The 27,662-nt window shown below is 47.5% G+C and overlaps 2 protein-coding genes and 1 long non-coding RNA gene across 6 annotated transcripts in view; 2 read left to right on the forward strand and 1 right to left on the reverse strand.

The window, feature by feature from the left end:
• The window catches only part of PTPN9 (protein tyrosine phosphatase non-receptor type 9), a 69,634-nt gene extending 66,265 nt beyond the window's left edge, over positions 1–3,369 (forward strand). For all 3 annotated transcript variants that reach the window (XM_019983752.2, XM_070775361.1, XM_070775362.1), the window contains exons 11-13: positions 933–1,083; positions 1,503–1,710; positions 2,521–3,369. In XM_019983752.2, the coding sequence (XP_019839311.2) occupies positions 933–1,083; positions 1,503–1,710; positions 2,521–2,735 (574 nt within the window). In that variant the 3' untranslated portion in view covers positions 2,736–3,369. The remainder of the gene's footprint in view (positions 1–932; positions 1,084–1,502; positions 1,711–2,520) is intronic.
• On the reverse strand, positions 1,070–16,693 carry LOC139178212 (uncharacterized). The gene is made up of 2 exons (XR_011562635.1): positions 16,311–16,693; positions 1,070–1,749 (listed from the first exon to the last, which is right to left on the reverse strand). It is a non-coding gene; the product is annotated as an uncharacterized lncRNA (long non-coding RNA).
• SIN3A (SIN3 transcription regulator family member A) overlaps positions 12,610–27,662 on the forward strand; it is a 68,097-nt gene continuing 53,044 nt past the window's right edge. Inside the window, exon 1 of one of the 2 annotated variants that reach the window (XM_070775360.1) lies at positions 12,610–12,682. The gene's annotated coding sequence lies outside the window, so the exon portion shown is untranslated. Of the gene's footprint in view, positions 12,683–16,792; positions 16,996–27,662 lie in introns of those variants that run through there. The other variant, XM_070775359.1, reaches the window with a different exon arrangement.

Genomic DNA, 27,662 nt, shown 5'->3' on the forward strand with positions numbered 1-27,662 from the left:
GGTTGCCATTTCCTTCTCCAAAGCACGAAAGTGAAAAGTGAAAGGGAAGTCGCACAGTCGTGTCTGACTCTTCTCGACCCCATGGACTGCAGCCTACCAGGCTCCTCTGTCCATGGGATTCTCCAGGCAAGAGTACGGGAGTGGGGTGCCATTGCCTTTTCCATGGTTGCACCTAGAGGTGAACTTACCAAAAGGACATGTAACACGTAATAGGTCTGCAGGAAGCTCTTGATGAAAGGAATAGTTTTGAAATTTTGTTGTACATATCTGCCAAAATTCAGGAACTACTATTTCATTAGTATCATTATTATTATGATTATTATAACCCATTTTGGATGAGGAGAAAAAAATTCATGAGAATGTTTGCTTAGATCCCTTCCTCATGGCATTGTTACAAGCCGCCTTTGACTTGGAGAGGAGGTAGTGGAGGAAGTGCCCCCCTGGCGCACTTTGGAGCCACTGAAGAGTAGTGAGGGCTGACTTGAGGCCTTTACATAAACCTTCTGTGGCATTCCAGGAACCATGCCTTTCCCAGTCCTCTGTCCACCAAGGGCTCTCACTGGGGAACAGAATGCACAGTAGCTGAGGTACAGGGCAGGGTTCAGTCTGGCCCACCATATTTTCTCAACTGTCTTTCTTTGTCCACCCAGTATTTATGCCAGGTATGTGCGGAGTACCAAGAGGTATCAGGAAAGGGACCAAATGGATGTAACTGGCGCTCAGTAAATGTTTGCTTAATGGGTACATGCGGAAAATTTAGCTGTTGTCTAGAAGGAAGGTTTTCTTTTTCTGCCAAAAAGCAAGGGGATAAATAGACAGAAGCAGTGCAAGAGATGACATTTCTGCCTAGGGGTACAGCAGGTTCATGGGCAAGCAAGGTTACTGCTGTGGAGAAGAAGGATGGAGGCTTATTTTTCTCTCTGTGTCTTCAGCTTTGAGGAGGGCGGCAGGAGAAAGTGTGGCCAATACTGGCCTTTAGAAAAAGACTCTCGGATCCGATTTGGCTTCCTCACCGTGACCAATCTAGGCGTGGAGAATATGACCCATTATAAGAAAACAACCCTAGAAATTCACAACATAGAGGTAAATTTTATTTTCTCACTGTCTTAAAACTGGGAGAAAATGTTTACTATAAAGAAAATCTCCAAAGGGAATAGGCAGGATTCCAGAGAGCTTAGAAGTGGCTTCCATTCTTCTGGAAGCAGGATTAGGATATTCAGCTCAGAGCCAAAATAGCCATATTGTCTCAACACGTAGTGGCTTTACTTAGGGATGAAGCTTTCTATAACGTATGAAGTCTGGATCGTTTAACATAGGAATTCTGCCCTCTCCAGACAGTTAATCTTCCCTTTGGGTTTGCAGAGAAGCAGTTGTGGAGAAAGTTGAGAGTGTTACAACCTTGATGGAGGGAACTCCAGAGGGCTGAGAATCTGGAAAAGCCAAAGGTAGTCAGGGGCACAGAGCAATGACCTCATTAACTTTTGCTTCTTTTTCCATCCAAGGAACGGCAGAAACGCCAGGTGACCCACTTTCAGTTCCTGAGCTGGCCAGATTATGGTGTCCCTTCCTCGGCAGCCTCCCTCATTGATTTCTTGAGAGCCGTCAGGAACCAGCAGAGGTTGGCCGTCAGCAGCATGGGAGCACGCACCAAAGGGCAGTGCCCTGAGCCGCCCATTGTGGTCCACTGCAGTGCGGGCATCGGCCGGACAGGTACTGCACTGGGTGCAGCTCTTGGAGCGTCCAATGGTGCTAAGGGTGGGGGAGGAATAACAGAGCTCTTAGTCGCCAGAATGTGAGTCTTTGATCCGCTGGTGGTGAATTGCCATGAAAACAATTCCTCTTTAATGTCCTCTTAGTATTCCTAGTGCTAGGTGTACTGGCCAGAATGTACAGTTCATGAGCCAGGTCCTCTAGGGGTTGATGCGTTATACAGCCCATCAACATGATTATCTTCTGATCCCATCACAGTCACTGGGTGTCCCAGAGAGCTGATCTGGGCTGTTGCTCTCTTCGCATCCCTCTGCCCGGGGAGGTCCCACCCTGGGCCGTGCTCTCCATTCTGGAACCAGTTAGCAGCTTTTGCCTTAAGGGGATGAAGATTGCAGGGACTGCTGGCCTTCTAGCTCAGAGGTTCCTTTGGGGGAAAGTCAGGAAGAATAGGTTTGTGTTAGGTCTCTGTGGAGAAGTTGTAGTCTGAAAATTGGGGCCCAGGTATGGAAGCAGGGCAGGTATGGGAGTGCTGTCATTCTCTGTGTCTGGGATTGAAGTAGAAGTCCTGCTTCCCACCTACTGATCCTATTACCCTCAGATGCCCTGGGAGACAAGAGGCCTTCTCATTTCTCTGGCCTTCTGCACTCCCTGAGACTCCTCCTGAGTCTTCTCAGGCCTAAGGCCAACTGGCCACCTGCCATGAGGCACCTTGCCATTGAATTCATTCATCCAGTCCTGCCTGGGTCATTTGGTAGAGGGAGGAAAAGAGGAGAGGTAGATCAGGTGTGACCACTTCCTTCCTTCCTTCAGGTACCTTCTGCTCACTGGACATCTGCCTGGCACAGCTGGAGGAGCTTGGCACCCTTAATGTGTTCCAGACAGTGTCCCGCATGAGGACCCAGAGGGCCTTCAGCATCCAGACCCCTGAGCAGTACTATTTCTGCTACAAGGCAATCCTGGAGTTTGCAGAGAGGGAGGGCATGGTGCCCCCCAGCCACAACCTCCTGGCCATGGAGGGTCAGTAACTGTCCCACGAGCCTCCTGTCTGCTGGCCAGCCATCCTTAAACTACCCTGGACACTGCTGAGCCTGTAGGTTGCCATCAGTTACGCTGAAGCCATGGACCAACCTCTTTCTTGTGTCTCCCGGCGCACGCGTGCACGCAAGGCAGCCTTTCCCTTTGGCTAGATAGATGTGGTGAAATTGCCTCTGGAAAGGGCCAGCAGCAATGTGTTCTTAATTCCTAGCACCTGCTATCGAACTGTGCCTTATTAAAACCAAATTGTGGCTATCGATATTTGCCAGGGGCCCCGAGGTAAGTGGGGAAGGAACCTCCCTCCCCCTTTCCCAATGCCATTCTCCTTCTCAAGATCTGTTTCCATTCCTTCCATTCCTTCCCTTTGCTAGGATTTTGGTGGGGAGGTTTGGTGAGCATCCACCTCCTTCCCAGAGAGCTTGACCAAGTTACATATTCTAGAGAACGTCCCGAGTGCCAAGCACGTTTATACCTAGGGCGTGTATTCCAGTCTTTTCTGTCATTCTGTGTGTGTGCGTGTGTGTATGTGCACTTATGTGTATGAGTCCATATGTACGTGTGTATATAATATATATTGTATGTGATAATATGGTCGTATTCTATAAATACATATACACAGAGATACTCCTTTGTAGAAGTTCCTGGGGCTTCTTGTTGCAGTTCAGGACTCCTTGCTTCTTGGTTCTACTGTTTATCCTGGACTAGCTGGGGTTGGGGGATCATGTCTCCTGTTGTCAGACCACAGAGTGGTAGAAGAGGAGGACACACACATCCACTCTCCGTGCTCCTGCCACAGGCCCTCATCCTTACATAATGACTTCTCTCTCTCCAGGATGCTGCCTGTTGGAACCAGGAATACTGGTTTGTGGTGACACTGGTTTAATTCAGCATGGATTGCCCTTATCTAATGAGTTTTCTCTGTTTACTTTGCCAATTTTGGGAGTAGACCTCCACTGTGATTCCAGACTGTCTGTCCCCTCTCCCTCTTCCTCAGGGATGGGGATCTGGGCAGAGATGAATTCACTGAGCAGTGAGAGCCAAAAGCAATCGGTACGAAGTCTTAGAAGGAAAGAGAGGGAGCCCAGGTGTGAGAGAAAGGAAACTCCATACTCTGAGGCTCCCTCCCTGAAAGATTGAGCTGGGGCCCCTTTCTCTCTTGCTGGAAGGTTCTTTTTCTTATGCAACTTGGCCCTGTCTACTCAGATGCCCATCTCTTCCCTGCCTACTAGCCTCCCAGACCCTGGAGCTCAGGCTTGGTGGGTTCTGTGTCAATAAAAAGCTTAACCCCTGTCTGGGTGAAACAGTCCCCTACACTCACCGTTTTCCCCCCTATTCACCCTACCTGTCTCTGTCTGCTCCCGGCCTACCAAGCCCATTATGCCAGGGATGGGGCCAAGAATCCCCAGCATTCCACGTTCCCAAGAAAACCCCAGGAGCCCCTAAAATTTTTTCCCCATCACAGATGAGGTTGGCAGCTGATCAGACCTCAATAATTTTATACTGTAATAAGCTCTTTGAATGTATATATTCTTATTTTTACAATCTTTTCATTTTGTATTTAACGTCAATGGACTGAGTCAGATTCAGAAAATAATTGTAATGTTCATATTCAATATCTTACAGCGATACAGTTTTGTATTTACATATAAATATACCGACGTGATCAAATCCTTTTAGCTTCATCAATTTAGTAGCAGTCTGGGGCTGGGAAGGTGAGGAGGGGCTCCAAGAGCTGGTCTGGGAGGGATGGGGAGGCAGGGAGCAACCCAAGACTTAGAGCCTTTCAGTTCTGAGAGCTGTCCACCTTGCCCCAGGCCATGGCCCAGCTCTGGGCAGACAAGGGGAACCAGCACCAGTTGACCGCTTGCCAAGTTCCAGTTTCCATGCTTGGTGCTTCCCCCACTCCCATACTTCATTTAAACCTCACAACAGTCCAGTGAGATGTTATTCCCCCTCCCTTCTGTTTCTGTGTTGATGAGGAAGGTAAAGTCCCAGGGGTTACAGAGAGTGTCACAGTGAAGCTAAGGCTTATTAGCAGGTCCAGCTCTAGAACTGCAGCTCTAGTTGGTTCGCTCACAAAGCCTTTGACCTCTTTACAGCATGTTTTGTGTTTGGAAATTAGTTTTAAAATGTTCTTTTCAAAGTATGGACAGTTCTTAGGTTCCAGCTAGTTGATTTTGAGCCCCATGATGTATGTAGAAGACTAGAAGGGTTTCTGACAGAGCTGGTGACTGATTCTCCCAGATGGGACCTCCTGTTATAGGTCCTCAAGTCTGCAGCATACCAGAGGGGTCATTCTCTCAGGGATACCCCATACATGTGGATATACTGGTACCTCTGTGGGAAGATCTTGAGTCATTTGCATCTCTCTCTTAGAGCAGAACCAGAAGCATTGTCCACATAGGACCACTCCCCATGCTGTGTAGTTACTTTCTGTCGGCCAGTGATACCTGCCCAGTTGGAGCCATTCTGGCCTGGGGTGTTCTTAATAAGAGTGACAGCAGCAGGCATTTACTGGTTAACCCTGTTCCAGGTACTTTTCAAAGTGCTTTCTAGATATTATTTCATGCACCCTCAAACCAAACTTTTGACAGAAGTATTGACAGAAGAGAAAAACTGAGGCACAGGAAAATTAATCTGCCACAGCAAGAACTCAGACCTTTACGGTTCCATCTCCTGATTTTCCAACAAAATTTCCTTGCGTTTTTACCTTAATCAAGAGCTGAATTATATAATAAAAATTAAGCCAAACCTTTCTTTGGATGCAGGCAAGCATAATAGGTAAAGAGAGACATGTGAAATCTGGGAAATTAGTGGTTGGGGTTTGGTGAAATATGTAGGAAACAGAATTAATGATAAAAGATTTGGAGGAGGTAGCTTTGAACTGTCACTTCTTTGAAGAGACTGTAGCCCAATAGCTGTGTAAACTCAGAAGTTATGCTTGAGTTCCTCATTGCACATCTAAGGATTGGTGAGGTTATCACTTGCGAGAGCTCCATAAAAATGCAGTTTCCTGGGTCCTACCCAATAGGTGGTTGAGTGAGTGGCAGGATGAGCAAGCTTGTTGAACTACTGTTCAGGCCCCGGACATAAATCTGAGAGAAAAGGATCAATGGCTTTCCCCTGCTATAGTCTACTTGTAGCCCTTTACCCGTGAGATAATACTCAGTGTGAGCCTACCTGTGTTAGGTGTGAAGGTGAACTCTCTGTCGTGTCCGACTCTTTGCGACCCCATGGACTGTAGCCTACCAGGCTTCTCCATCCAAGATTCTCCATCCAGGATTCTCCAAGCAAGAATACTGGAGTGGGTTACCATTTCCTTCTCCAGGGGATCTTCCCAACCCAGGGATCGAACCTGGGTCTCCCACATTGGAGGCAGATGCTTTAACCTCTGAGCCACCGGGGAAGCGTTAGATGTACAAGGAGGTAAAGAAAGGGGAAGACACGGGAAGAGCCCTGAATCTGTCCAGAAGTCAAGGCTGTCACATAGGAGATTTGGTGAACAAAGCCAGAGAACCCACAATCAAATGCTGGATTGCACAGTTGAGAAAATACGATGAAGAAAGTGTTGACAGGAGAGAGAGTATTGTACAGAACTCAGGCTTTTGCTAGGATGAGGATTCCTGAGGTGTGAAGGGTACCCCAGCGTCCTCAGCATAGAAGGTTCTTCTCTGTCGTGTGCAGGTAAATGGCAGAATGTGACTGGTTCTTATGAGACTGGGCTATTTAGCATCATACCTTGAGGAAGATGGGGCTCCTGCCTTATGATCTTCCCATCTCTAGAGAACCAGACACATACGGAAACTCTCACAAGTCAGACCACTGCAGGGAGGTGGGGCAGGAAGTATGGCCAGGTAGAAAAGTCTTCCTAGAGTAACTGAGCTCTTCGGTAGTTCTGAGGTCTCACCACTCAACTCAAGGCAGGTCCTAGCTTTTATGAAAAAAGGTGCTGTATTAATTGATCCTACTATAGGCCCTCCGACACTAAGGGTCTAGTTCTTTACTGGACAGTGCAAAATACCTATAGAGGAACCATCAGACCCTTCTCTGGTTGGGTCAGCTGCCTCTTGGAATCCCCAGTTTTAGTTTATTTTCAAAGTCTCCTCTTTCAAGGTGCGTCCACCTCCCTATAATCCCTCAGTTCCCTATCCAAGGGTGCCAACCCATGGACCTTTAAGGCTTTTGTGTTATTACATGTGGGACAGACTGGGTGACTCAGAGCAGAGCTACCAGAGCTCCCAACCAAGGTCTTCGGTTTGTTTCCATTCTTGGTTACTACCAAGACTACTATCCACACACAATCATTAACTTACCAAGGACAGGAGCTAAAAGATCCACCAGTTTGGGAATCAGATTTAGTCTTGGGAGATACCCACTCTACAGTTACCATCACACAGACAGTTGTGAATATCGAGTGTTTTAAGACTGCACTGCTTTTAACTGACCACAGAGAAAACAGCTCCACAAATAGAAATCTAGCACTCTCAGAAACCTGTTGCAGTGTTCAGCCTTCTTTTCCCTCTCACCATAGCTTTCATAAAATCTGTTTTAGCTAAGTCTGGTGTTCTGCAGTCTTAAATACTCTCAGTTTTTTTTCTGGCTAAACCCAACATGGACAAAGCTAACTAAACCAGAAACCTAGAGTGTGTTGGATGGAATGGGGAGCCATTGATTCCTTCTCAACAACTCAGGGTAATAATATGCTCCTCCTAACATGGTAATATGTTCCTGATAGTTTGGGGGACTAAGATGAAGGTGAAAATAGGAAAGCAAGACAGTGAGTTGTGTAGAGAAAGTAGTAAAAAAAGACACAGCACGCTCTTCCCCACTAGGCTCACTTCTACCCTTCCCCTCGCATCAGAACCTGGTTCTTTTCTAAGCTAATGTATCAATAGTTGTCTTAGCCTCGTGACTGGCCAGATGGATAGCTGAGTCCAGCTCACCCATTTCATCCTGTGAAGTCTGTTTTACCTCCTTGACCTTTAATGATACCTGTTCTGTGGCCAGCAATGAGTGGACTACAGAGTAGGATGTTCAGAGCTAGTCTGGAGATAGCAACTGGTGACTTAGTTTAGATATAAGCTAGGAGCCTTGGAAGTGGGTGAGAACAAAGAACAATGAGGAGGGCAAGAAGAGAGGCGAGACCCTTGGGAGCCACTGATATTTAGGGGAGGATGGGGAAAGAAGCCTGGGAAAGATTCTGATTACTAGGCAGAAGTAACCAAGGACAAGACCAGGCTGTCTTCGCACACACGGGTGAGAGATGGGGAGTGGCTGGGATGAATGACCAGGATTCAGAAATGGAACTTCACTAGTGATCCTGAGGCAGGAGGTGACAAGGAGGAGACATGAGTGGGAAGTGAAGGAATAGTGCTTGGGCTCCACTTCAACCAAAGCAAGGACCAATTTTTACATATTAGACCTCTGAGTAAGATTTCATTCAAACAAAGGAAACTGCTACCTTAAAAAAAAATCAAGAGCAAATACCCAAAAGCAAACAGTTTGAAAGCATAAAGCAGAGTAAACTGAACATATTGTTAACATCTTTTTTCTAGATTTGGGCTGAAGTGACCTAGAGGGGTAAACAATGCCAAGTGAGAGCAAGACATTTCAAGGTACTGAATAGCCATCTTAAAACCCAGTTTAAAAATTCCAAGCTTTCAAAGTCACCTAGAAACCAAAACATGGCATTGTTCAGTCGCTAAATCATGTCCGACTTTTGCGACCCCATGAGCTGCAGCACATCAGGCTTCCCTGTCCTTCACTATCTCCCTAAGTTTGCTCAAACTCATGTCCATTGAGTCAGGGATGCTCAAAATATGGCATATGTACAACCATATAAGCTATCTTGGCTGCCAGAGAAATGTGGTTTCTAATTTATACAGTGGAATTTTGGGGTCCTTTAAGCCTGTCCTGGTCTCCTGTCAAACTGGAACACCAGGGACTTTGAATGGCCAGGAAGAGGGAGTGTTGACAAAATAAAGGAAAAAAGGACAACCTTTGAGTGCTAGGCATACTTTATTTTTAATCTCACAATAACCCACTGCAGTAGGTATTCTTAGTTTGGTGGTGTTTAGTTGCTAAGTCGTGTTGGACTCATTGTGACTCAATGGACTGTAGCCTGCCAGGCTCCTCCGTCCATGGGATTTCCCGGGCAAGAACACTCAAGTGGGTTGCTGTTTCCTTTTCCAGGGGGATCTTCCCAACCCAGGAAGGGATGGAACCCGAGTCTCCTGCATTGCAGGTGGATTCTTTACCACTGAACAACAATCAGGGAAGCCCTATTCTTAGTTTACAGATAAGGAAATTGAAAAGATTAATGCCTTGCTAAAGACAGTACTAGAATGACTTAGCTACTAGACTTAGCTAGGAAGTGGCTAAACTGGAATTCTGACCAATACCTTAAGCTTTTCCCTTTAAACCTATCAGACGCTTTGGGTTGGGAGTGGGAAGCAAGCCTTAGACGCCCCTCACCTGGATATTCCCAAACTGCCAGTGGTCTTTAGCTGGCAGAAATTGTGTCAGCAGGGCCCTAGCACTGACATCTTTTTGGCAGAGCTACTAAAGTGCAGACCCTAAATATCTCTCAATCACCACCTACCATAAGCACCCTAAAAACTGTGATTGAGGGTGTGTGTGTGTGATGCCTAGGAGGCAGGGTGTCAGAAAATGTGACAGTTTTGAGTCTATGTGTTGTGAGTTGAGGATGCATGTATGTGATTTGGAGACAAATTGCTTCTTTGGAGAAATTTTTTTTGAAAAGGGCCAGAAATCATTTCAAACTGGCACAAGCTGCTCTTGGAGTCCGGAAGGGAAGGAGTATGGGACAAGAGGGGAGGCTGTTTTTCTCAGAAGTCCCAACTTGAATCACGGGTCCTAGTATGTCTAGAAACAGCACGTGGTGGAATGGACAAAGCTCAGGCAGACTCGGTTTGGCAGCTTGGTTTGGGCAAGTCATTCTAGTACTGTGAGCCTCCAGTTTGCTCAACTACAAATATAATTCAACACAAAAGAGGACTCCTGGGAATCAGAACCTGGCTTCCCCCTTGACTTCTCCAAGGCCTTCACACAGATTCATTCACTCTTTTGTTCTCACTGATAATCAGAGTAGGGGTGAGGTGGGGGTGGATGCAACTGTTAGTGAAGCTGGAGGGCCAGTGTCTCCAAATCAAACTTACTAATTTCCCAGAGTCTGGGAGTGGCTGTGTTCTACAGGGATCAATGTACCGAGCCAGAAACAATCACAGGACCTCTTTCAAGGGGCCCCCTTGCCTGATTGCTGGGGACACTGGGGGCTCAGGGGTGCATTAGAGTTACTGTCCTTGAGGAACTCAGTCTAGGGGGTATTCAAGAGGGGATTCCCACCAGGGTGGTACACTTAGGAGGGTAAGGAGTTATCAGTGAAGTCTGGTTCTCTGAGCAGGAGTAACTGTCCTAGTTTGCAAATGCTCCATAAGTAACCTCATTTACAGTATACCCACTGTAGTCGAGGCTTACAGTCAGATGCTTGGGCCTTTGGCCTCCACAGAAGTTCCAAACCTCACTAGGTGTATTAAAACACGTTTTTATCATCACATGTGATCTGCATAACGGTGTGGACTGCTCTGTGAACTTCTTGTACGGGACAGGAGGGTGAACCACAGGAAATAAGAAGACCAAGTGGAAACCATGGGGCTCAACTTCCAAACGAATGTTCTTTCTGCGCTATTACTCTCCCTCATCTTACATTCACACAGTATCTGTTATGGTTTCATTTAGGGCAGAGCATCTTGGGAAATAAAGCCCAAATCTGAGATAGGGCTCCAAACACCATGAGATCTCTGTTCTGATATAGAAAAACTTGGTCTTCAGTCTAAGGGTCCCCCAGGCTGAGAATGTACTCCAGCCTCCATGGCCCTGCCAGATGCTGGGCCTCTCCCACTGAATACACAATCTTCACCTCCTGGTTTTTCCTTCTTTACTCCCTTTCCTTCAGTAATTCCAACCAAGCTGCCACCCAGATTCTAGTCCCTATACCTGAGATGACCTACTTCCCTTCCCAAATCAGTGTTTCTTCCCACCTGCTCTCCTTAGTAGCAAACTTCCCTCCCCATTAGAGTCCCCCCACCCCCATGAACTCTGAGGGAGGGAAGGGTCCTTACAGACTATCTTTCTACTCCAATTTTTCACCCACCCCTATTTTTGCAGAAGAAAAACAGGCCCAGAGGGAGAAAGGGACTTGCCTAAGGATATACTGCTAAATCACTGGCCTTGCTACCCAGATGGCTGAAGCACTAGCCTTAAGCTCTTGTACCTCTTGGCACACCAGCCACTGCCAACTTTCCCTCCATAACCCACAGTGATCAGTCACCCAGTCCTCTTGAGGCTTTCTCAAACACATCTCCCCATTTTTATTCCTGCTTACCCATTGCCACTGCCCTAGTCAGGTCTTCCTTGTATTTCACCTGAATTGTTGGGGCAGCCTAACTGGCAGCAGGCTACCCTATTCTGCCACAGGATTTAAAGGCCCTTTGCATTCTGACACCCCACCTTATCCACACTAGCTTCCTTTACTGAATATCTCAACTGGTCTTGCTCATTCACTGTGTAACCTGGCCCCAGGGTCAGCTCTGTTGAGCACAGGCATGTGGCGTAGCCTCACCATCCCCCCCCCCCCCCCCGCCCCCTCCCCCCCGGCCATACACACACACACACACATTACAAATGATCCAGGGAAGCATCTGAGTCAGAATTTTGATTTTAGGGCTGCTGAAAGTAGGAAGGGTTTCTGGATTGGGGGACCAGGAGAGAGAGAAGAAACATCTTGGCTCCCTCCACTCCCTCCCACCAGAATATGTACCTCTGTAGTCTTCAACCCGGTCATTACAAGCCTTTCTGCCTCACCTTGCTGCTTGTAGGCACCCTTCTTTCAACCCACCCTCAGAATTCATCCAGCTGCTGGGATGTTGAGCATCTTAAATGGTAGTTCTGGGCCTGTGGTCCTGTGACCCAGCATGCTGCTTGTATATTCTGCTATACAAGTCTAAGAATTTTAACAAGGTAGAAAAGTCTTCTGCTCTTTGACTCCATCTTTCCAACTCTGGTTTTCGTTACTATAGCCACACTTGGAGAAGCTTTTAATACGGCTTTGCATTTATCATTTTGTGTGTTTTGCTGAAAATGAGTTAGTTGCCCCTCCGTTTCTGCCTGAGTGCCACCTCCTCCATGAAGGCTTCACCCAGTTTTCCTCAGCTAGAAGAATCTCCCTGCTCTGAGCCTCTGGAGGCGTCTCTACATACATTTCCAAATTGCCTTAGCTCTTTCTGTATCCTCTCTTCAGCTAGGTCTGAAGCCCTACGAGGGCACAGAGTGAGCATCTCATTCAGTTTCTGTAATGGCAAAAAGCAGCAGGTGCGGTATGAATGTGTCTGCCTCACCCCTGTAGGTGCTCAGGCAAGTGCCTGTTACCCCGAAGGCAGGACTTCCCGCGTACACAGCTCAGTTTTTAGGCAGGCGCCGGACACGGTTAGGTTACACAGCCAGGGGAGTCGGGACATTCCAGTCAGTCGCTAGGGTATCCTCACCCGCCCCCTCTGCCCAGTTCCAAATGGGGTGTGTGTAAGAAGGTTGTGGGGGCCGGGTAGCCCCAATAGCTCCTCCTCCAGGTTCACCCAGCGGATCTTCGAGTCCCAGGAGGTCTCCTTCCAGTCCAAGGGCCTCAAGTAACTCCAAGCGGCGGTGCGGTAGAGAAGGGGCCCTCTGCCATGGTTGCGCCTCCCACTCAGAGCTAGTTTAATTAATTTATTTCTATTTTTTGGAGGGAGGGGGCGTTCAATGAAGGGGAAGAGGTGGAGCAAGGGGAGGAGGCGGGCCCAGGATGACTGACGCGAGCACCAGGGAGCCAATGGCCCGTGGGGGGCGTTCCCCCCCATTCAGGACTCCTCGCCTGGCTCGGAAGGTATGTTAAACAGCTGCTTTTAATTTGGTCTCCCCAATCTCGGGCGTTTGGGGGGCTTGTTTGCCGGCCGGTCCCTTTGACCAGTCAGCCATGGTGCAGGCGCCGCGGGCCCTGGGACGGAGCTAGGGGAGGCTTGGAGTCCGGCGGCCGAGGGAGGCGAGGGGCAGGCCAGGAAGGAGAGCTCTTGGCGCCGCCCGCTCGCCAGTGTGTGTTTCCAAGCCGGGCCAGATCCGCGGGGAGGGGGTCGGCCCGACCCGGGGTCGCCAGTGTGCCGGCCGTGCTGCCTAGTTTATTTCACCGAGCGGTCGGTTTCGGTAGGTTTCGGCGGCGGGCTGGGTAAGGGGCCGGCAGGAGGAGATCCCTCGCGCTCCTGGAATGCCTTAAAAAATTATTGTAAAGAAGAAAAAAGGGGAGATTCCGTACACCGACTGGAACCGGGCCCGAGCTGCGGCGCGCGGGCTCGGCAGGGGGCGGCGGCCTGAGCTCAGCCGGCCGGGCCCACCAAACCGCCCGGAGTTGGTCGAGAGCTGGAGTTAGCGAGCGAGCCCAGGCCCGCAGCTTTCCCCGCTAACCACGCTGGGCGAGGGCGGCAGCCGCCCAAGGGTTTTGTTTCTGTCCGCAAACTTGTCGGAGGGGGCGGTGGGCGCGCTCAGAAGAGGCGCGGGCTCCTGGGCCCGCGGTTGTTATGGACTCTGGGGGCGGGGGCAACGCCGGACTTGCGGGAGGGGCGGTCGGGGGCGGGGGAGGCCACCGGAAAGAGCCCCAGCGCCTCGGCAGTAGACCCATGCGCCGGTGTGAGCTCTCCGAACTCCAGGGCCGTGGCAGGAGAGCCAACGTTCGGCGCCGGAACCCGGCCCGGGGGTGTGGAAAACCTCCAGGAACTCGTCGGCTTCGACCCGCAGCCCCAGCTGATCCTTTGCAAACATGGAGCTGCCTCCTTCCCCGCCCACCCCAAGGCGGCGACGGCGGCTCCTTTCCCCTCCCCCTGCCGTGCTGCTCGCCCGCGGAAGGGGCGGGGGCGGGGGCACCGGCGAGTGAGCGCGCCCACGAGGGGGTAGCCTGAAAGGGGCAGTGAAGGTCGGAAACTGGGCAAACAGTCTCCACGCTCGGAATCGGGAAAAGGAAATGCATCAGCGGGCGGGAGGGGCGCGGGGGGCGCGCCTGTCAACCGGGATGGCGGCCGCGGGCTGGGGGGCGGGGCGCCGGCGCGAACCGCGGAGCTCGGGCGGGGCGACGCCAGGAGAGAAGGCGCAGGGGCCCGGCCCTTGGAGCGCCAGACTACCCCTGCTTCCACTCCTTGGCCTAGCCTGTTTACTATACTCCGGCGACGGCTTGTGCAACCGGCCTGGAGGCGAACTGAGGGGCGGGGCCTTCCCTTCTCTCTTCCACCCGTCTCGGGCTTCTTCAGAGGGCCCGCCTTCTCTTGTTTTCCACTGGCTGGGCGAGGCTCCCTTTTTTCCTGCTCGGTTGTTGATTGGACGACATTCTTCCCAGCTCCGCCTATCGGAGGCCGGGCTGGAGTTTAAGTTGCTAGGATTTTTTTCCGTGAAGGGCGGAGGGAGGATTCCTGCGGCTTACGTGAGGCGCAAGGGTCCGCCCCTACTTCTGATTGGTGGGGTGGATAGTCCCGCCCCCTACGGGGGAGCGAGCTTGGAGGGGGAAGTCCAACCCTGTTCCCCGCCCCCTCCCCTAGCGTGTGTGCGCGCTCAGCACATGTGTAAGGCGCGCCTTGCTCCTTCGAACAGTCCTCCCGCCCGGAAGTCCCGGGCTTGGAGCTCTTGGCAAGGGGGGCGGGGAGAGCCGAGAAGGCACACGATGTTTCCTCCAAGGCTCGAGATCTGGTAGCCTTCGCTTTGAAGTTAGGGGTTGACGGTGTAGGGTGGCTTTGGGGGGCTTTGCTCTCGCGGTTCTGCAAGGGTTGGGAGGAGGAGGTGTGGTCTGTCCTTCCTCGCCAAGTACTAAAGTTCTGACCCTGCATCTTGGCTTTTCTCGCGACTCAACTTCCCGGAGACCGCCCTAAGCCTAAGGTTCAGAACGCTGCAGACGCTGCCAAGTGCGTTTTCCTTCCAGCACAAGGCAGCCGCTGTCCTTACTAAGCTTTATCAAAACCTCTGAGCAACCTAGGATTGCCGTGGATGCTTTAGGCAATATCCAGGGCAGCTCATCCCCTGCTGACAGAGAAGTCGAGAGCGGCCCAATTCTGCTAGAGTTCCAAATGGTTCTTGATGTCCAGGTGGGAACGCCGTGTGGCACCCAGTGCAAGGAGAGGAGGAAGACCCAGTTCTGCATATTTGCCTCTTCTTCGTAACCTCCTAGAGGTTTGGCCTGGGGGTCTCGTTTGTTTCGTACGTGTGACTTGTTTTTTGAGCTCCGTCCTGGGGCAGGGTTTGGCTCCCAGGGAGATTGTTCCCATCTGTCGGCTATTGATGAAGTTCACAGTTCGCTGCCTTGTCCTTCCGGTTTGGAGTCCGGCCCACCTGTTGCCAGCGCTCATTTCTTGTGGTCTCCGGCGGATTACGGAGGAAGGACAAGAAAGGACCTGGGAGTGAGCTACCTGGGGCCTGCCTCTTGGATACGGACTCGGCTCTCTTAGGGGAGTAGCCTTTTTGCGGAAGAGAGCGGGAAAACTCTAGTCCCGCCCCCTCCTCTCCTGGCGCTCCATGAGCGCCCCCCAAAGCAAAGCCAGCGTCAGTTCGCCCTATTTAGTGAATAAATAAAAGCCACCTAGATATCGCTAGCACCTCGTCTGTGTTCAAGACCATATTACCTAAACTGAGAGGGCCTAGGAACTGTCCTTAACACTCACTGACCAAGGAGGAGGGAACAGCTGTTCTTATTCCGTTTCCAACTCTGGAGTTTTTATCATTTCTCTGAAGTGTGGTGCAAGATTCATTTATGCCATGGCCTGTTTGGTCTCCTCAGTTCGTCGAGTCTGATGCCTCCAGATCTACCCTGGAGATCGCAATTGCCGTACGCTTCACGCTCCGCCTTTCAGAGGCTTGCCAGGGCGTTGGCTGTTAGAGCCCTGCCCTCATTTTGGTTATCTCCGCCCTCTTAGGACTGCATATTCAGGTTTAGGGAGTGTCGGTGTTAAAAGTATGCAGCCACCCCTAGCTGCGGGCTGAACAACCGCTGGAGCTCTTCCTCGACTTTGATCTCCAGCCCTTAATTCTGTATTCTACTTACTGAAAGGAGCTGTCGGCTGCTCTGCGTATTTGTGTCTACAAAGAGGCATTCTGCAGAAATGTAAATTGTAGAGAACTGGATGGGAAGGATGAGATTCTCTTTCCCTTTGTAAGGGGGTCCTCCACGGTGGCAATGCTGCTGCCTCTCCCTTTCAGATCCCAAGGCATCGGATTCCCGCTGCTGCGCTCCGCATCACCTCCTGTTACAGGCCCTGGAACTCTCTGCGCTTCAGTCTCTAGTGTAAACATTCCACAAAAGGACTGCTAAGGTTCAGCCTCCTCGCGCAGGGCGGAGTCAGCTGCTTCCTAGACGGGCATCCTGGCCAATAGAGGCTCCTACCGGCGCCGAGATAGCCAGTCTGATGGTTGGAGGCGGGGCCTGGCCCGGCAGTGCGGTAGGAGGAGCCTGCTCACGGACATTTTACCCCACATCGGTTACTTACCTTCCTGGGGCAGCCGGAGAGCTAGGGGTAGCCTTCCAATGCGGTGACCGGCGAGGGCGGGAGCCGAGTTTTTGGGCCTGTAGCTGAGACGGCACGGGGCGGGACATGTAGAGTCCTCCAATAAGATGCGAAGAGCTTCCCTGTTTCCTCCAATAGTATTGTGGCTTGGGGGTGGGATTCAGCAATTCGTCTCCAATAGGCGGGGTTGAGTTAGGGAAGCTCCCCGCCAATAGGGGCGTGGAGAAGGTGAGCGGCTCCCCCCCTCTACCCTCCCAGCCGGGGGGGAAGGGGCGGGCATCAGAAGGCAGAGCACAGCGATTGGCTATATCTTTGACGGGCGGATAGTACGGCCTGTGCGGAGCGAAGTTGAGTCTTCCCTCTGCGGGGCGGGCCGGGCGAGTGGGCGGGATTTCCCGGGTAACAGAGAAGCGGCCGCGGCGGTAGAGGCGGCGGAGACGGTTTCTCCATCTTCCCCCCCTCCCCTTCCCCCCTCGGAGTTTCCCTCCCTCCCTCCCTCCCTCCTTCCCAGTCTGGGCACTGGGGCCTGTGACCGCTCCGTTAGCGGAGGGGCGGCTGCCAGTCCGCTTTGGCGGGCCTGTGCTCCGCGCGGTTCTTGGGGCCTCCCTGCCCCAGAGGCTCACGCCGAGAGGGACACGCAGTGAGGAGCGGCCGAGGCAGCTTTGCGGTGAGAGCACGCCGGGCCGGGGTCGGGGCGGGGAGCCTGGTGGCGGGTAACGCCGGAGCGAGGGTGTGTATTTGGGGGGGGCTGACCTCCTCGGCTTCCCGTAGAGCAGGAGGGCGGGAGGCGTGTGGATGTGTGAGGGGGGTGGGGGGCGGAGCGGGGTAGCTCTCGGTGCGGGAGGGGGAGGAGAGCGTAGTCCCGGTGCGCGCGGAGGGGGCGGGCTCTCGCGCCGCCGCTCAGGGGCGGGGCCGGCGCGCGCGTGCGATTGTGGAGAAAGGGGCGGGGCTGGGCCCTATGCTGAGTGCTCTTTGCCGCCGACCACCCCTCCAGTCTTCCCTGGTTGGGCGGGGCCTCGGCTGGGCGGCCTAGCACTGGCCTGCTGGGGCTGGGACACGGGCTGGGGGTCTCCCGCCTGTGGCTTCGGGGCGCGGCAGGGAGGGGGCGTGAAATCTGGCTTCCTCCGCCTTCCTGGGATCCGGTTGGCCGGAGGGGCCGTACGGAGCGGCGATGCCACTCCCCCTGGCCGTCCTCCCCCTTTCCCGGGTTTCCGCCTCCTTGGCAAGTGAGGCGGGGCTCGGGAAAGCCCGCTGTCCTGTCTGGCTGAGAGTCGCGGCGCCTAGATCTGCCCCGCCCTACGTCTCCTTGGGGTGGGAGGAGCCCCCAGACTGCGATCTGTAGAGGTGTCAGGACTTTCTCTTGTGGCTCGGCCAAGCCTTTTGCCGGGGCCCGAGAGTCAGGTGCCAGAGCTGTTGTCTCTGCTTTACTCGGTGCAGCATGGATGGCACTGTGCAGCCTGGAGAGTGGGAGCGTGGTCCACTTCACTGCCCTCTTGGTTGTAATTCTTGGGGCGAGGTGCTCAAGGTCCTTTCGTTGCAGTCTGCGGTCGAGGGCTGCTCGTGCTGAGACCGTGCTTCCGCAGCGGTGCTGGTTGGGGGGAGGGGCGGAGAGTCATCAGAGACTAGAAATGTGGCCGGGGACAACCTTTCCTGGAGTTCCCTTGATGTTGGGTTACCGAGGCTGAACGGGGCGGGGCTTCCTCTAAGCCAATGGGATGGTGGGTAGTTAGTTAGACTTGGCCACTGTTTCTTTGCCATAGAACTTCAAATCCAGTTAGCCAAGGGAAGGCTGAGAAAGCTTCTCTTCACAAGACTGAGATTTAGAAAAGGAAGTGTTGGATTTGCATTTTACTAAATGATTTTTTTTTTATCAAAAACGGTAATTAAAAAAAAACCCTGAGACTTTGAATAAAATATTCCAGTTTCTTCAGCTCCTGCATTTTTTGAATGCCCTAATTGTACAGCTGGTCTGCTACTTAATTTCACAAATAAGTAAGTTGCCCTTTAGGTAACTTTAGGTGTTCTTGAAAAATCTGGTTTTATGTAATTCTGTTAGAACATCTAGACCACTTTCTATTTATATTTATAAAGCATAATGTTCTTACCCTATTTTATTAGAGAAGGGTGAATTTGAGGCTAGTGTATTGAGCCTTATGTATGTGACTTACGTACTCTTGCCCTGCAGTCTGTATTTGGAAATTGCTTTAGGACATTTCAAGGTTAATGAACCACTTTATTTGAGGATTTTGCGTGGAGTTGAGACATTCTTTTTTTTTTTTTAATTTATTTTAATTGGAGGCTAATTACAATATTGTAGTGGGTTTTGCCATACATTGACATGAACCAGCCGTGGGTATACATGTGTCCCCCATCCTGAACCCCCCTCCCACCTCCCTCCCCATCCCATCTCTCAGGGTCATCCCAGTGTACCGGCCCTGAGCGCCGGAGACATTCTCTTTTCTTAAGAGGAAATTACTTGTGTTTTCGATATTTTTCATGAGAAAATAAACATGGGACAGATATGTTTGTTTATTCCTTAATATCTTATCAAGCCCTCTGGCTAGTTAGCTGAAGTGAAGTGAAGTTGCTCAGCCGTGTCCGACTCTGCGACCCCATAGACTGTAGCCTATCAGGCTCCTCTGTCCATGGGATTTTCCAGGCAAGAGTGCTGGAGTGGATTGCCATTTCCTTCTCCAGGGGATCTTCCCTACCCAGGAATCGAACACAGGTCTCCCGCGTTGCAGGCAGACGCTTTACCGTCTGAGCCACCAGGGAAGCTAAACTGAAGTTGGATTCTGGATTTGTGCTTTGCTCATTTGGGACTGAGAGCTTGGTGTCCTGTGCTATACTCATGTGAAGAGATTGAGTCCCACCTTCTTAGCTAAAGAAGTAGCAGTGGCAACAGTAACTTTAATTTGGTTAGTGGTGACTGTAGTAGAGTGTGTTAGTGCTGTGGAGACACGAAACCTGGGTATTTTCCCTGTTTCTATAAACTGATAAAGTTGGTGAAAATAGCAGAGAATTTCCATTGAGGAAAGTTTGGTCAGCACATAATTCCCACTATTTGTAATGCTGTGTGCTGGGAAACATAGAAGACCTAATTCATGCCCTTGAAGACTGAGCCAGGGTCAGAAGTCCCACGTAGACTTTAAGATTTCAAGTAAGAGCCTAAATAACGCTGTATTAAGAAAGTTAATATCAAATATCAGTATCATATAGTTTTGTCAAAGACCCTAGATAGATTTGCATTTTGTAATTAAGGTTTCACCTAAACAGTTTAGAAAAAAAAAAACTTTTTTTTTTTTTTAGGACGGAGTTATGTAGTAATTTGATAAGATTCCTGGCAAAACATAATCCTGTTTGCATCTTCAGTGCAAACAGACAAGATGCTGAAGATCTTTGCCAGGCTGATGTTAATGGCTGTGAATTTTAGTTGGAATTAAAAGATTGTATCCATGGCATTCAGTAATCTAGGGCAGTGCTTTCAAAGGCTTTCTTACTCTTCTGGATAACTCTATCAATCAAGAATTTGTTAAGCTTTATTTTCTATAGAGTCTTATAAAGATGATGTTAAATGCTTTTTCAAACTACACTTTGTCTCTCTTCTTGAGTAATAATAAGAACTTAACACTTACTGAGCCCTTTACTATGCCCCAGGCACTGACTTAAGTATTAAACATTTATTAATGTTTAATGCTGACTACAGCACTGTGTAGTAGGTACTATGAAATCTGTTTTAAAGATGAGGAAACAGTGGGACAGAGAAGTTAGACATATGGTAAATGGCTAATGCAGAATCTGAACCCAGGCATTCTGGTTATAGAGTCCAGGCTCTTAATGCTATACTCCAGCTGCCTCTGGTCTAAGGATAGTAAATGGAGAAGGAGCAGTGTGGTGTTTGTTTTTTTTCTGGTTGTAGTAAAACATATAATATAAAATTTACAATTTTATCTATTTTTAAATGTGTGATTCAGTGACATTAAGTGCATATACATTGTTGCGCAATCATCACTTCCATCCACATTTCGTCTATCCATATGATAGATGTTTGGTTGTTTCCACTTCTTGTCTAAGTGGAATAGTGTCTATTCCACTTCTTGTCTATGCTGCTGTGAACATGGATGGATAAATATCTCTTCAAGTACCTACTTCGCATTCTTCTATGTATATACCCGGAAGTGAAATTGCTAAGACATATGATAATTTTATGTGTAATTTTTGGAAGAAGCAGGAATGTGCTTTTGAAGGCACGTTTGAAGGGTAAGATTGAGCTTCAGATTCTAAAGGTAAAATGAGTCAACATGCATTGTTGACCACCTTTTTTAAGTTCAGGTATAGTTGATGTACAGTATTGTATAAATTTCAAGTGTACAACACAATGATTCACAATTTTTTTTAAGGTTATTGAGCATCTTCTTAAATAGCTCTGGATTGACACAGGAAGAGTCTTTGTCCCTGAAAAGTTTACATTCTTAGAAGGAAAGGTAAATATACATATAATGTGATTTTTACTACACGCCAGTATAGTTTGAATGTATAAGAGGCAAGTACAGAGAGCTGTAAGGAATTCAGCGGAGAGCCCAGCTTTTGGTGGGAAGAGGAAGAAGGGACACTGAATAAGAAACAGGAGGGAGGAGTCTGAAATCAGAGCCAGTTTAAGGGAGTTGTTAGACATCTCTCAAAATACCCCAGAGAATGCTTTGGAGTGTTAAAAAGGATGGCATTGTATTGAAAATGGCACGTGGATTGTCTGTCTTCCAGAGTTTGTGAATCCTTTTCTCTTCAGTTGGCAGATGTGATTGCTTCCCCTGCTTAGGAAGGTAGTTAAGAAGCACAGGGAAGAAATTATGAACTTCGGGTAACTTCTTGTTACTCTGTTAAGCTCAAGATACTTTATTAATATGGGCAACTGTTATTTCCTAATACTTCTTTTCCTCCACCTACCTTCCTGTTTCTGTTACTTTAATAAGTGAGTAGTCAAAGTAGTATCTTAGGATTTTAATATTTTTCTTGTTACAGTTTAATTAATTCCTGGTTTTTGTTTTTTGTTGAGATGAAGGTCAAATAATGAGATGCATCCAGCAACATACTTGGGTAGTCTGAGTTCTGAATATTTCAAGGAGTTTTGTTTTTCTGGCAGATATCTTTTAAATTTTGAATTTTAATTATCTTTATACAATTATCTGTCCAATTGTCTTTTAACAACACATTAAAAACCTTTGACTTCTCTTCAGTTATGTAATTTTCTTTTGGGGTCTGTTTCTTCAAAAGGGAAGCCCTTCTCCCCTAAAGTCCCTAAAGACATGCCCAGTGGAATTTGTTGTCAGATATAACCAAATGCATATTTTTTTTGTCCTTGTATATTTGCAGGACAGCAACCTGATACTGATTTTCCTCAGGGAGAGCTGCACCAGCAGCTCACAGTTCATATAGATTGGGACTATTTTCTCCATAGCCTCAGTGTCTAGGACAGTCCTGGCATACAATAGGTCATAGATAAGTAGTTTACAAACTGAACTCTGATGACATTTTATAGTTTGATAACTAGAGGACATCCTGGAGTGTGAAGTCAAGTGGGCCTTAGGAAGCACTACTGTGAACAAAGCTAGTGGAGGTGATGGAGTTCCAGCTGAGCTATTTCAAATCCTAAAAATGATGCTGTTAAAGTGAGATGGTTACATGACATCACTGACTCAATGGACATGAGTTTGAGTAAGCTTTGGGAGTTGGTGATGGACAAGGAATCCTGGCATACTGCAGTCCATGGGGTCGCAAAGATTTGAACACAACTGAACAACTCAACTGAACTGAAAGTGCTGCACTCAATATGTCAATAAATTTGGAAAACTCAGTAGTGGCCACAGGACTGGAAAAGGTCAGTTTTCATTCCAGTCCCAAAGAATGTTCACACTACCACACAGTTGCGCACATTTCACATGCTAGCAAGGTAATGCTTAAAATACTTCAAGTTAGACTTCAACTGTACATGAACCAAGAAGTTCCAGGTGTACGGGCTGGGTTTAGAAGAGACAGAGGAACTGGAGATCAAATTGCCAACATCCGTTGGGTCATAGAGAGAGCTATGGAATTCCAAACAAACATCTACTGCTTCATTGCCTATGGTAAAGCTTTTGACTGGATCACAACAAACTGTGGAAAATTCTTGAAGAGATGGGAATATCAGACCATCTTACCTTCCTCCTGAGAAACTTGTCAAGTCATTCAGGTCAAGAAGCAACAGTTAGAACCAGAAATGGAACAATGAACTGGTTCAAAATTTTCAAAGGAGTACATCAAGGTTGTGCATTATCACTCTGCTTATTTAACTTATATACAGAGTACATCATGCAAGATACCAAGCTGGATGAAGCACAATCTGGAATCAAGATTGCCGGGAGAAATATCAATAACCTCAGGTATGCAGAAGACACCACCCTTATGGCAGGAAGCAAAGAGAAACTAAAGAGCCTCTTGATGAGGGTGAAAGAGGAGAGTGAAAAAGCGGGCATAAAACTCAACATTCAAAAAATTAAGATCGAGGCATCCAGTCCCATCACTTGATGGCAAATAGATGGGGGAAAAAAATGGAAACAGTGGCAGATTTATTTTCTTGGGCTCCAAAATCACTACGGATGATGACTGCAGCCATGAAATTAAAAGACGCTTGCTCCTTGGAAGAAAAGCTCTGACAAACCTAGACAGTGTATTAAAAAGCAGTGACATCACTTTGCCGACAAAGGTCCATCTAGTCAAAGCTTTGGTTTTTCCAGTAGTCATGTACAGATGTGAGAGCTGGACCATAAAGAAGGCTGAGCACCAAAGGATTGATGCTTTCAAATTGTGGTGCTAGAGAAGACTGAGAGTCCCTTGGTCTGCAAGGAAGTCAAACCAGTCAATCCTAAAGGAAATCAACTCTGAATATTCATTGAAAGAACTGAAGCTGAAGCTCCAAAGCTTTGGCCACCTGATGCGAAGTGCCGAGTCATTGGAAAAAACCCTGATGCTGGGAAAGATAGAGGGCAAGAGAAGAAGGAGGTGACAGAGTATAAGATGGTTGGATGGCATCACTGACTTAATGGACATGAGTTTGAGCAGACTGTAGGAGATAGTGGAAGACAGGAAAGCCTAGCGTGCTGTTGTCCATTGGATTGCAAAGAGTCAGACATGGCTTAGTGACTAAACAACTAGAGGATACCTCTGTTTAGTTGGCAGTTGGCTTCAAAATTAGTTGGGCTTTTATTGGTAGGAATTTCTAACTGATCCATCTCCTTTTAGCTCCTCCCTTTTGCTTTTGTTTTCCTCACGCACACTTCTTTGTGAGTGCCTGCATGTTAGTTGTATTTACCAGCATCGTGGTGGTGAATGTTTCCTCAGTCCTGTTGATACCCTCCAGGGCTAGGCTTGCTGACTTGCAGGCTGTCGAAGGATATACAGAGACACAATCCCTTATTTGCAGCTCTGAAATACAAGTATTTTTGTTTGTTTTGGTAAGTTTGGAATTCAGAGGCACAACTTCCAAATTTTGGTAAGTTTGGAATCTGGTAATAAGGAATTCAGAGGCACAGCCTGATCTGAGCTGTCCCACTTGGTGCAGAAATGCGAATGTGCTTGATTATGGAGAGCTACACTGTGCACCATACGCCTTTCCAAATCTAGGCAATACTGATAACTCAAATTTCTATCACTGGAAACCTCTCCTCTCTACTGTAGAGGAACAAATCCAGTTGCCCACTTCATACTTCCTCTTGGATAGCAAATAGGCATCTTTGACCTCTTTCTTATTCACAGCAGAAAAATACTATTTGCTCTATATTCAAAAAATTATCCAGAATTTGACCACTTAATTCCACCCCCTACCCCCAGCTACAGCAGTGAATGTCACTAACATCTCTCTTTCTAGCTTGGATTATTTCAGTAGCACCTTAACTGTTCTGTTTTGTTACTGCCACTCTTCAATCTGTTTTTAACATAGCAACCCAAGTGATTCTCTGCTTAAAACCCTCCAATGGCTTCCCATTTCAGTATGAGTCTTTATTATGACCTCTGAGAACAAAAGTGTACTCTCTACCCATAACCCCCAACTCCATTACCTTTCTGACTTCATTTCCTACTAGTCTGTCTTTCCTCCATTCTACTCCAACTACATGGCTCTTTCCCTTTTCTTGGAAAATGCCAAGCACATATGTACGTCAGAGTCTGCACTTGCTGTCCCCTCTGCCTGTAATGCTTCTTCTACTGATCCACACATGGCCAGCCCCTTACTTCATTTACTTCATTTCATAAGTTACCTTATTAGTGAGATATTCTTTGGTCATTATTACCTAAAATTTCAAAAATTCTCCTCTGCTTTTTCTTCTTAGCATGTGTCACTGTCTAATATTTTGAACACTGTTATCTTATTTCTCCCACTACAATGTAAACTTCTGGGACTGACTTCTCTGGTGGTCCAGTGCAGGGGGTCTGGGTTTGATCCCTTGGCAGGTAACTGTATCGCACGTGCCGCAGTGGAGAGTTCGCATGCCACAAGTAACTATCCCGCCTGCTGTAAGTAAGACCTGACACAGGCAAGTAAATAAATATATTTTTTTAAACATGTAAACTTCCTGAGGAAGGAGAAGTTTGTTTTATTTTATTTACATCTATATCCCTGGCTCCTAGAACAATGCCCGACACATAGTATGTGCTTACTAAATATTAGAGGCTGCATTCATATGTGAATGAATGATTTGGTTTCCATCACAGCAAAACACTATCCTAAGCACAGTGGAGGACTGTGATGCTTAAAGATTTGTGTGCCCATGTCTGTGTGGGGGCAGAAATAGAGTGAATAGAATAGAGGGAATATGAGGTGAGTGGCACATCTATCATCCACAGAACCACCTTGAGTTCTGTTCTTTATAATACTTTCTTTAAAGCTGCAGCTTAATCTGTTGTTTTATACTTGCCAGTTAATTTATAGAAACCTTGTCACACGAAGTAAATGTTAATGTCCTTGAGAAGAAGGATACACAATGATTTCCTTTTTTAAAATTCCTCTACTGTTAATATTCAGTTTTTAAAACTTTTCATTTTGAAATAATTTTAGACTTTAAAAACTTGAGAAAATAATACAAAGAATTGCCATATAACCTTCACCCAGATCTCCCAAATGCATCTTACATAAAACTACAATACAGTGATCAAATCAGAAAATGATTTCTTGTCCATTTTTTGCCTATAACATCAGTGTCAGTTAGACCCAATTTTAGTTTTTGAGTTTCTTTTTTGAGCAGTATTAACTACCTGTAAAAATTTATATTTCATGACTTTATTCTTTATTAAAGGTCTTAAAGAATGGAAATCTACTTATTTTCTTTTTAATGGAATAAACTGGCTCTAGCTTTTACCGTTTATACATCTGACCTACGTTGTAGGATCTTGATGACCTTAGTTATCCTATATCTTGAAGCATTTTGGTCTTTCATCATCTTAGGAATTACTTTATTATTACTGATCAATTATTCCCAACTATGCTAAAAAAAACACCTAAAATAATAAGTGGAAGAATGATGAATTGCCTAGAAGGATGTGTTGTGTGCATGCGTGCCTACTCAGTTGTGTCCGACTTTTTGTGACCCCATGGACTATAGCCCACCAGGCTCCTTGTCCATGGGATTTCCCAGGCAAGAATGCTGGAGTGGGTTGCCACTTCCTACTCCAGGGGATCTTCCCTTATCCAGAGATCGAATCTGTATTTTTTCATCTCCTGCATTGCAGGTGGATTCTTTACCACTATACCACCTAGGAAACCCTAGAAGAATGATACAATAGTAAATTTTTAAGTCATCGTTACTGTAGTTTTCTTACTGCTTTGCCCAAAGCATTACAGCATCTTTCAAAAAAGTATAAAAGAAGTTGGGGGATGCCATCTGAAACATTATGTAAGATATTACCAATTGAGTTATCTGAGTGAAGAGTAGATGACAGTTCTTTATGCTGCTATTTTTATAGTTTTTTATAAGCTTTCATTCAACATATTTCATAACCTGTAATCTTTTATTTTCCTCCAATAATGGCAAAGAGGAAAACTAACAGAGGAAGACGTTTCACAGTTATCAGAGGAACTAACAGATGAAAGTAATGGGCACAGTGGGCATCCCTGGTGGCTGGTGGTAAAGAATCCGCCTGCCAATGCAGGAGATGTGGGTTCAGTCCCTGGGTCAGGAAGACCCCCTGGAAAAGGAAATGGCAACTCCAGTATTCTTGCCTGGAAAATTCCGTGGACAGAGGAGCCTGGTGAGCCACAGTCTGTGGGGTCGCAAAAGAGTTAAACATGACTTAGTGAGTAAACAATAACAATGCAACAGATAGCAACACTCTTGGCTATGATGGTGATGGTAGAATTGATTGCATAAGCCAAGCTGATGACTTTGAGGCTTTAGCTGATGATATCCTAGATGAATATTCTCAAACTGAAGAGTTTATGAGTGGACAATATATTTCTGAGGGTAGGGTGCAGGCTAGAATATGATGTCCTCATCCAGGAATCATTCAACTAGAAGGACTTAGGAATGCAGTATTTTCAACAAGAGTGTAAACCATTCCAATTTGCTAAAAGGATGTACAATGGTATTCTTCTACCAAAACTTACTTGACACAGTTTGTAAATGGACAGATGCCCAAAGTTGTGTTTGATGATATGAGGGCAAAAACCAATAAAAACCCCAAAGTAATAATAAGCTAGAACTTTACTTGAGATAAGTCTGTGCATGACAGTTGATGGCTAGTCAGTTGCATTTTAAAGGATATTGCTTATTTTGGTTATATATATCTTCAAATGGAGAAGGAAATGGCAACCCACTCCAGTGTTCTTGCCTGGAGAATCCCAGGGATGGGGGAGCTGCCGTCTATGGGGTCGCACAGAGTCGGACACGACTGAAGCGACTTAGCAGCAGCAGCAGCATATCTTCAAAATCAGAGAGATGTGGACTAAAAATTTGGATTTGCAGCTTAAATTCTCACTGAAATTTCTAATAAAGGTGTTTCTAGCTCAAATGTTTAATGATAAGTTTTTCTGGCATACTGGGGTTAAAGGTAAATCACATGTTGTAAAGAAAGCAGTGTTAGCATCTGCACATACAAGATGATTGTCCTGAATCACCTTTTTAAAAATTGTTGTCACGCTGTAGTATGACATAACTTCACCAAAGCTCACAAAAGGTATATATCAAATGGGATTGTCATTATATTAATCCAGGTTTCTCAGCCGTGGCTCTATTAATATTTGGGACTGAATCACTCTCTGTCGTGGGGAACTGTCCTGTACACTGCAGTGTGTGGTCCCTGGTCTCCATT

The sequence above is a fragment of the Bos indicus genome, chromosome 21 (assembly GCF_029378745.1).
Source record: "Bos indicus isolate NIAB-ARS_2022 breed Sahiwal x Tharparkar chromosome 21, NIAB-ARS_B.indTharparkar_mat_pri_1.0, whole genome shotgun sequence".
Taxonomy (NCBI): Eukaryota; Metazoa; Chordata; class Mammalia; order Artiodactyla; family Bovidae; genus Bos; species Bos indicus.